General features: G+C 35.0%; 1 protein-coding gene across 3 annotated transcripts in view; it reads left to right on the plus strand.

Annotated features, from left to right (window-relative positions):
• LOC112407142 (eukaryotic translation initiation factor 2 subunit 3-like) overlaps positions 1–10,113 on the plus strand; it is a 34,941-nt gene that overhangs the window by 20,858 nt on the left and 3,970 nt on the right. For 2 of the 3 annotated variants that reach the window (XM_024756310.1, XM_024756312.1), the window contains exon 12: positions 1,690–2,118. The exons of the other annotated variant lie outside the window; for it this stretch is intronic. In XM_024756310.1, the coding sequence (XP_024612078.1) occupies positions 1,690–1,753 (64 nt within the window). In that variant the 3' untranslated portion in view covers positions 1,754–2,118. Of the gene's footprint in view, positions 1–1,689; positions 2,119–10,113 lie in introns of those variants that run through there. 3 annotated transcript variants of the gene reach the window in all.

Here is a 10,113-nt window from a genome sequence, read left to right on the forward strand (position 1 = left end):
CTATCTTCAAGATTTGTTGTCTGTTTGCTGATACTGTTCCAATCTGCTGTTTTATTAATCTGTTGAGTATTTCAATTGTCCTTGCATTTTTCAGCTTCGGAACTTTTATTTAGTTTTTTTTTCTCTTTATTTTTATAAACTTTCTTTGTTTAAATTCTCTTTTTGTTTATCATTTTCATTATATTTTTAGATCTCTATTTCTCCTTTAGCTCTTTGGAAGTATTTAAGACAGTTGTTTTATAGTCCTTCTCAAGTGGGTCCAAGGCCTATGCATCTTTAGGTTTAGTATCTAGGGATTTATTTTGTTCTCTTGCAGGGGCTTTGTTTGTGTTTCCCTGTATCTTTGTATACCTGTGATCTTTTATTTAAAATGGGGCATTTGAAAGGAAGGAAAAGAAGCCATCTCTTATAGTCTTTGAAGACTGAAGGAAAAAATCTTCACTAATCAACCGAGTGTGACTGTTTATTGTCTTCTCAGGCCTTTCTCGGTGTGCATCTTCCCTGGAGCTATGTTCTTTTGTCCAATATTTTCATGTAGACAACTGCTTTATATGTCTTAGTTTCTTCAAGTCTCACCCTTGCTTCTTCTGTGACCTCACTTTACTGTATTTCTCTGCTCATAATCCTTTGTTCCCCAGGCACCCTTAGTCTGCAGTCCTTCTGAAGCTTTTACTCACCTGGTCTCACACTACCGCTTTCTGGAGTCTTCAACCTGATGATGCAACCATGCCACAGTTCTCCGGGTACTCAGAGTCAGACAAGACAGAAACTAGTCCCTTGAGCAACCCCCAGACAAACTAGACCTTGGGAAACAAGTTCTGTTCTTTCCCTTCTGTCCCATGGGAGGAACTGGGAATTGGTTGGGTTCCTCTTGGCTATGCTGCACTGGGTGAGCAAAATTACACAAATTTTTTTTCTATCTTGCGTGTGGCTTTTTTTTGTTGTTGGGCATATGCTTGGCTGCTGCAGATCCACAAAACTACTTTTTCAGAATGTTAATTACTTGGTTCTATAGGAGAACAGATATCTGGAACCTTCAAGTTCCCCATTTTTGCTAACTTTCTTCTTCATTTATATTCTTTAGAATTGTATTTTTTACCCATGTTTAGGTGGGTTTTGTTCTAGAAAGTAAAGTTGTGGTATCAATCCAGTCTGGTTGTTGACTAGAGGGGCCTTTGATCCCTCTGCTATTGAGAGTAATCTGTTTATAGACTACCTATTCTAGTTCTTCACTTCTTTCTCTTATTTCCCTTTAAAGCCATTATGATCTGTTGAGATGCTGTGAAAGAGGCATTTTTCAAGGAAAAAAGAATTGATAATGAGTTGGGTTTCTTTTGTTGTTTTTAATTTAAGTTGATGTGTTTTGTCTATTGGCATTGTTCATTGGGGGAACTGAGATGCTTGTTTGCTGATTCTGAATGGATAGGTATATTTTTTTAAAGAAACATGAGCATATGTGTGACAGAAACTTCTTGTTTGCTTTTCTTGTCATTCCTGATGGCGAAAATCCATGTGTAAGGTTCTAGGAATCTAAGAAGGTAACATACAGACTTTTTTTTAATAGAACATGTTATGGGAACAAGTTTGAATTTAGAGGAGAGTGTAGTAAAATTAGATATATCAACATTTTATAGTAATGCTAATGAAATGGATTTAAAATTCATGATTTCTTTTATTTTCATTTTTCAGTTTAATTGGTTGGGGTCAGATAAGAAGAGGAGTAACCATCAAGCCAACAGTAGATGATGATTGAAGATTATCAGTTAAATAATACATTTGGATGAAGTTAGAATTTCTCTTAGCAGCCTAGTGGTATAATTTCAGAGCAATACTGGGGATACAGTTCATTACATTAGTAGAAACCGTAAGGTTGTTTTCATTTTCTTCTGATAAAAATTAGCCTCTACTACTAAAATAAATAATTGTGTCTATAACAGATGTCAGAATTGGCATGTTGATGGATTTAATCCATATTTTAGCAGTAATTGATCATTAAACTGTTACATTTGTGCATCAATTCAGGTTTGAAATGAAACTGCTGTTACAACCAGCCTTTTCTATAGCATACATACATACCACTGACCCTGTTTGAAATAAAGTTTTTCTCTTATTTTTTCATGATTTGTCTATGAGTATTTCTGGGCCTGAAGGGTTGTTGTACCAGTCAAAACCTGAAGATACAAAGTCTCCTTCAAAACTAGGTTTCCTTTTTATGCCATATTTTATTTTGCTTTTTCTTTAAAATTTAGAACAATTTAGCTTCAAGTTAAATTGTCCTTTTAGAGCATAGGTGCCCATTTACACGCACAAACCTTTCCCTCGCTTTACTGTGTTCTTAGACTGAAACATAGGAAGCTTAAACCAATTTTATGTTTTATCCTAACTGTTCAGTTTATATAATTATAACATGGATTCTAATACTAGTCTTTTGTTTTCTATCAAGTAGCAAGTATTTTTCTTTCTTAAAATACTCACTAGAAGTTACTGATTATCAAAATTGACATATTGATGATTTTAATCTGCATTTGAAAAAAAAATGAGGTTTGCCAAAAATAAAAATAAGCGGTTTGCCAAAGGAAGTGTTTAATCTGTTTTTCTTAGCCCACATACATTGAATTGACTTGACCACTAGCCAGTTATGTTTAAAAAGTAATAATTTGAGATATCATAGCCTGGGAGGCTTAACTATTTTCCAATATTGAGTATATTATTTTTAAAAAAGCATAAACACAGTATTAACATTAGGCTCTTGGGGCAGATAGGTCATAAATTTAAGCGCAAAAACAGTTTTATCTCCCAGAAAATTGCATTCAAGTCTAAAGTTTTGCGTGTGATTTCAGTAGTCTCACAGAGCCCCTGGAGTCCTTTCATAAATTCATATTAAGAATTCCTACAATCTAACCTGTGCCTGCAAAAAAACCCCACTACTACACATTTATTGCATGCTTTGCTTGTGCTTTGCACTGTCCCATTTTATATATAGTAATTTGTCACAAAGTTCCACTGAGCTGGGTACAGTTATCACTATTTTACCATTGAAGAAACAGGCATAAGGAAGATAAGAAATTTGCCCAAGTCTCACAGCTAATAAAGGATTGGAAGTCAAACATGAATAATCTGGGTCCACAGTTTATACCCTTAACAATGAAATTACATGCCTCTTTTGGAAGGTGTATTTTCCAGCTGTTGGGTGCCGTGGTTTATATTTGACAGTGAGATAAACCTTTGTAAATTTGTCATTCAAGAGCTTTTCATTTTTTAAGACTTTTTTTTCCTCTGCTCCTTTTATTACTTGTTCTCTTACGATTTTTACCTGCTTATTATAATAATGCTTATTCTATTACTGTTAAGAGTAAGTATAGATAAAGTAGACTTAAGTGCATCTTTCAACCTAAGGAAATAAGTGTCTAATACTGTTTTTGGCTAGTATAATTTACTGGCTATTAGTATAGCTGTGCCAGCATAATTTTATTATCTACCTAGCATATCATTTACTATTTGACCTTTGGTTTCAACAGTAATTTTAGCCAGAAGTAAAGTGTTTGGGAATTTTATTTTCATAGAAGATCAGAGAATATTTACATTTGTGTGAGCACGGTATACAATGAACAAAAGCACTTTTAAGTTTGGTTTCTACAGCATAACTAGGATATAGCCTATGGTTTTTTATTCATTCATTACCAACAAATCAAAGACATGCGACAGGTCATAAGCTCCATATTTAAAGTAGTTCTTAGCCGACAGTAAGATCATTGAGAGAATATGTAGAGCTTTTTTAAAAAATAATCTTTCCTCAAAATGTAATAATTCGTCTGAAGTTAGTTTTGTATGAATTATTTTTGTGTGAAAAATTCATGTAGTTGAAGCATGGGAAGCAAAAGGTCCACTGCTCATTCTGTAATTATTTGTGGCCATGGAGGACCAGTTTTGAAAAATGAAATGAGTTGGAAGGAGATAGTGATTTCAAAGGCTAATAATGAGGGGAGAAAAAAATAGTAGCTTTCCCTACCATTTCTCCTTTAATATTTCTGAAAAGTTGTGAATGGTGAAAAATGTTACTTTGGATGATGATTTCTTCTGTATTTGTTGTTTGCCTGTTTCTGATACAAGTACAGCAAACTTTTAGGGCTCATACAGGTAACAAGTGAGCAAAAGGCCCCAAAACAAAAAATTAAGTAAAAGAAAATAGTAACAGATGAAGGATATTTTTACTTGTGATGGTAGCAATGGTGGTAATAATTTGGATTCTAAACATCCAAGATAAAATTTCACCTAGATGGGCTTCTTTATTACTTTGCTCTTAAATGATACAACGTAAGTCTAAAACACTGTAGATTTTAGTACTAGGAGTGAAAAAAGTAAAGTTAAGAAGTTTATATACGCTCATCAACCTACCTCTCACTCTACACTCAGAGTGGCAGTTTTAAAAATGCTTGTTCATGTGTGTGCTTACTCTATAGTTAATATTTCTGTTCTTTTACAGAAAATGATCGTATTAGCTAAAGAACTTTAGCTATCTGTTTATGCAGATATATTAATTGAATGTCCTTTCGTTGTTCGGAGAACACAGTCTTCAAAGTAAATATTCCTGGAAAAATGTGCTTTGAAGAATGGAAAACTAAATGTACTTCATGTAGAATTTTGAAGTATCGAGAGGAGGGAAGAGTTGAGTAATATTTGTAAATGAAATAATTATTTAGACAAGTCAGGTTAAGTTTGCTCTTTTTTCTAGTTGAGGATTTTCATCTATTAGGATGAATTTTTCTTTTTTTCAGTTCATTTTTTAAAATTAGGCATGCTGACTTAGAATGAACTGAAGAAGTATTCTCTCTTCAACATTTTGGATGAATTTGTGCAGAACTGATATTTTTGCTAAAGTGAAGGAAGTCAGTCAAAGCCATAAAATCCATCTGAGCTCTTTTTTTTCATATTTATGGAAATACTTTTACCTGCAATTTATTTTTTAAAAATTTATTTATTTATGGCTGTGTTGGGTCTTCATTGCTGTGTGCAGGCTTTCTCTAGTTGTGGCGAGTGGGGCCTGCTCTTCCTTGCAGTGCGCGGGCTTCATTGTGGTGGCTACCCTTGTTGGAGAGCACGGGCTCTAGGCATGCAGGCTTCAGTAGTTGTGACACACAGGCTTTAGTAGTTGTGGCACACAGGCTCAGTAGTTGTGGCACGTTGGCTTAGTTGCTCGACGGCATGTGGGATCTTCCCAGACCGGGGCTTGAATCCGTGTCCCCTGCCTTGGCAGGCAGATTCTTAACCACTGTGCCACCAGGGAAGCCCTTACCTGCAATTTAAATTCCTTTCTTTAGTGTAAGCTATTCATGAGTGAGTTACGGCAGTTTCTGTCTCAAAAATTTGTTCATTTCATGTAAGTTCTGGATTTTTTGGTAGAAGTTACTCATGAGATTCCATTATCTTCTGGCTACATTTGAGTCTGTAGTGTTATAACTAGTTTCATCCCTGATATTGGTAATTTGAGCCTTTTTTTTTTCCTACTCAACTAGGCTAAAGGTTTATGAATTTATTCATCTTATCAAAGAACCAGCTTTGGCTTTTTTCTTTATTGTTTTCCTTTTTCAGTGTTCATCTCTGCACTTAAAAAATATTTTATCCATTTCCTTTTTCTAAATCTGATTTACTCTTCTTTTTTCCTCAATTGGAAGCTTAGTTTTCTCCCTAACACACCGTTTAGTATTATACATTTCCCTCTATGTACTACTTAAGTTACATCCCACAAATGTGAAAAGTTCTGTTTTCATATTTAATTTATATAAAATTTTTCCTTTGTAACTTTCTCTTTGATCCATGAGTATTTAGAAGTATTTGATTAGTTCTCAAATATTTGGGATTTTTCCAGGTATCTTTCTGTTACCGGTATCTAATTTAATTTCTTTGTAGCTCAAGAAAGTACACATTGTTTTTATTTTTAAACTTTGTTAAGGTTTGTTTTGTGGCCTAGAATATGGTATATTTTGAATATTTTATATGCGCTTGAAAAGTACATGTTTAGTGCTGTTAGACAGGAATGCTTTTGATGGAGGGTGGAGGGAACAAAAAGTGCTCACTGAACTGAGAAGGCATCCTGAGAACTAAAAATGAGACAGACAGCTTCATATAATTAATGGTTCAGTTTATTACAGGGTAGCCTAGCAGGTGGGACCTGAATCAGACAGTGGTGCATAAATATTTGCAGCTGCACTCTACACTATCGAGGGGCCATTAGGACAGTTTTATAGTTAATCTATGGTATCGGGGTACATGCTTAGAAACAGGATGTGCATCCCTAAGTCAAGGTTTACAGTTGGGTAACTAGTCTGGTGTGTGCTGGGAATATGTCAGCAAAGGTCTTCATCATTGTATCCAAGCCATTGTAAACAATATTAGTTAACTAAAGCCCTGACAACAGAAGTGATTTACTGAACCATACTAGGTAGGTTGAGCGAAAGACAGGGGTAATGGTATGGGCCTAAGATGGTATCACTTCTACTAAAAACCTTAATACTTCTTTAACTGTCAATTAGGTCAAAATGACAGTGCTTCATAGGTCTGTATCCTTACAGATATTTTACCTACTTGTTTATTAGTTTTTGAGAGGAATATTGAAGTCTCCAGTTCTATTTGTATATTTGTCTCTCTCCTTTAATACCTATGAAGGTTTTTAAAGATAACTTTATTGAAATACAATTAACATACCATATAGTTCACCCATTTAAATTATACAAAACAATGGTGTTTTAGTGTATTCACACCTATGTGAACAGTCACCACAATCAATTTTAGAGCATTTCTGTACCTCAAATATACTGTATTCTTTAGGTATTACCCACCGTTCCTCTCTCTGTATATCATGCACCCTTGACAAGCCCTAAACACCATTAATTTACTTTCTGTCTATAGATTTCCCTGCTTTGGACATTTCATGTGAATGGAATCATAATCTGGTCTTTTGTGCATCTTCACATAGCATGTTTCCATCCTTTGTTGCTGTTATAGCATGGACCTTCATCTATACGATTTCATTTTTTTATGGGCAAACATTCCATTGTATGACTGTACCCCGCTGTGTTATCCATTTGCCAGTTGATAGACACTTGGTTTCCATTTTTTGAGTTATAAATAATGATGCTATAAGCATTCATGTACATGTCTTTGAGTGGATATATGTTTTAATTTCTGTTGGGTATACACCAAGAAGTGGAATTGCTTGATCATATAATTATGTTTAATCATTTGAGGAACTGAGATTTTTATCCAAAGTACCTGTGCCATTTTACATTTCCACCAGTGATATATGAGAATTCTGATTTCCATATCCTCATCACACTTTTTCGTACTTCACTGTTTTACTCTACTGATCCTAGTAAGTGAGAAGTGATAGCTTATTGTGGTCCTGACTTGAATCATACGACTAAAGATTATTTGCTCTTTTTTTTAATTGATTAATTCGTCTTGCTGAGCTGTAAGAGTTATTTATGTAATCTGGATACAAGTGCTTTATCAGGTGTCATTTGCAATATTTTCTCTTATGGGTTGATTTCATTGTCTTGATAGTGTCCTTAGAAGCATATTTTTTCCTTTTTTCTTCATGTTATTGAGATATAATTTGTATACAGCACTGTGTAAGTTTAACATGTACAGCTTAATGATTTGACTTACATATACCATGTAATGTTTACCACAAGAAGTTCAGTGAATATTCATCATCTCTTACAGATACAAAATTAAAGAAATAGAAAAAACGTTTTTCCTTGTGATGAAAACTCAACAACTTTCTTGTATAACATACAGCAATTTTAATTATTTTTATCATTTTGTGCATTTCATCCCTAGTACTTATTTATCTTAAAAATGTTTGTACCTTTTGACCACCTTCAATGAGTTCTTGCTCCTCCCACCCCATCTCTGGTAACCAAAAATCTGCTGTCTTTTTCTGTGACTTTGTTTTTTTTTGTTGTTGGTTTATTTTTGAAATATAATTGACCTACAATATTGTGTTAGTTCCTGTTAGACAACATAGTGATTCGATACTTGTATACAAGTCCATTCTTTCTCCATTGTATAGTCCTGGATTTTTTGTTCAATAGAAATAAAATAGAGTTTTGTATATTGATCTTGTATTCTGCAACCTTGGTGAACTCATATATGAATTCTAATAGATTTTTTAGTGGATTCCTTAAGATTTTCTAACTAAAAGATCATGTCATCTTCTAATAAAGTTTTACTTCTTCCTTTCCAGTATGGATGCCTTGTTTCTTGTCTAATTTCTAGAACTTTCTCTTGCCTAGCCACCTAGAAATTCCAGTACAATTTTGAATAGTGGTGAGAGTAAATGTTATTTTCTTACACTTAATCTTAAGAGAACATTATCCAGTATTTTGCCATTAAGTATAATGATTTTGTTGTCTTTTGGTAGGTGTTCTTTATCAAGTTTAGGAAGTTCCTTTCTTTTGGCGGTACGCGGGCCTCTCACTGTTGCGGCCTCTCCTGTTGCGGAGCACAGGCTCCGGACGCGCAGGCTCAGCGGCCATGACTCACGGGCCCAGCCACTCCACGGCATGTGGGATCTTCCCAGACCGGGGCACGAACCCGTGTCCCCTGCATCGGCAGGCGGACTCTCAAACACTGCGCCACCAGGGAAGCCCTAGGAAGTTCCTTTTTATTCTTTGCTGAGTGTTTCTATTGTGAAAGGGTTTGCATTTTATGTTTTTTTCTGCATCTGTTCCGTTCATCATGTGACTTTTGCTGTTTATTCTGTTGATATTATATATTATATTGATTGAATTAAGATTATATAGTTGACCCTTGAACAACATGGGTTTGGACTGTGCAGATTCACTTATATGCAGATTTTTTATCAATAAATATATAGTCAGCCCTCCATATTCACAGGTTTTGAAACCCATGGATGCAGAGGGCTGATTTTACTACATCATTTCTGTAAGGGACTTAAGCACCCAAGATTTGGGGATATACAGGGGCTCCTAGAACCAGTCCCCCTTTGATACTGAGGTATCACTATTCATTTGCTGCAGCTATCATATAAAGTACCACAGATGAGGTATCTTAACAGAAATTTATTCCCTCATAGGTATGGAGGCCAGAAGTCTGAAATCATGTGTTGGCAGATTTGGTTTCTTCTAAGGCCTCTGCTTGGCTTGCAGAGGGCCACATGATGCTTTCTCCTCAGATCTTTCCTCTGTGTGTGTGCCTCCCCGATATCTTTATTTTTGTAAATTTCCTCTTATAAGAACACTACACTGGTTTAGGGCCCACCCAATGACCTCGATTTGCTTTAATTGCCTCCTTAAAGGCCTATCTCCAAATTCAGTACTATTCTGTGTTTGGGGGATGGGGACACAGTTTACCCCAGAACAATGTGGTATGTTGTATTGATTAAATGTCATATTTTGATTCATATTTTGAGGTATTGATTTGTCATTTTCTTGTGATATCTTTGGCTTTCTTGTTACGGTAATGCTGGTATTGTGCTATGAATTTTGAACTGTTTCCTTCTCATTTTTTGGTAAAAGTTTAAGGAGGGTTTGTGTAATGTTCCCATTTTCATTTCTGTTGTAGTCGTGAGCTCTGTTTTTTGTCAGTCTGCCTAAAGTTTTGTCAATTTTATTGATCTTTCCAAGAACCAACTTTTGATTTCATTGCTTTTCTCTGTTGTTTCTTCTCTACTGTTATTTTCTTTGTGCTACCAGCTTTTGGAACCTCTGCCTTTTTTATTCCCTAAGGTGTAAAGTTAGATTATTGATTTGAGACTTTTTTTTAAAATTTAGGCTTTTACTGCTGTAAATTTCCCCTGATCCCTAGCAACCAGTGATCTTCTCTTTGGCTCCATACTTTTGCCTTTTCCAGTGTGTCTTAGAGTTGGAATCACACAGAATGTATCCTTTTCAGATTGACTTCTTTTACTTAGTGCTTCTATTTAACTTTCCTCCATGTCTTTTCATGGCATGGTAGTTCATTTCACTGTAGCACTGAATAATACTCCATTGTCTGGGTGTACCACAGTTTATACTAAAGTATGCTTATATAAAGATTATCCCTATTCTGTTGCCTTCTGAAAGTGTACTTTTTTTTTTTTTTTTTTTGGGG

The sequence above is a fragment of the Neophocaena asiaeorientalis genome, unplaced genomic scaffold (assembly GCF_003031525.2).
Source record: "Neophocaena asiaeorientalis asiaeorientalis breed wild unplaced genomic scaffold, Neophocaena_asiaeorientalis_V1.1 scaffold262, whole genome shotgun sequence".
Lineage (NCBI taxonomy): Eukaryota > Metazoa > Chordata > Mammalia > Artiodactyla > Phocoenidae > Neophocaena > Neophocaena asiaeorientalis.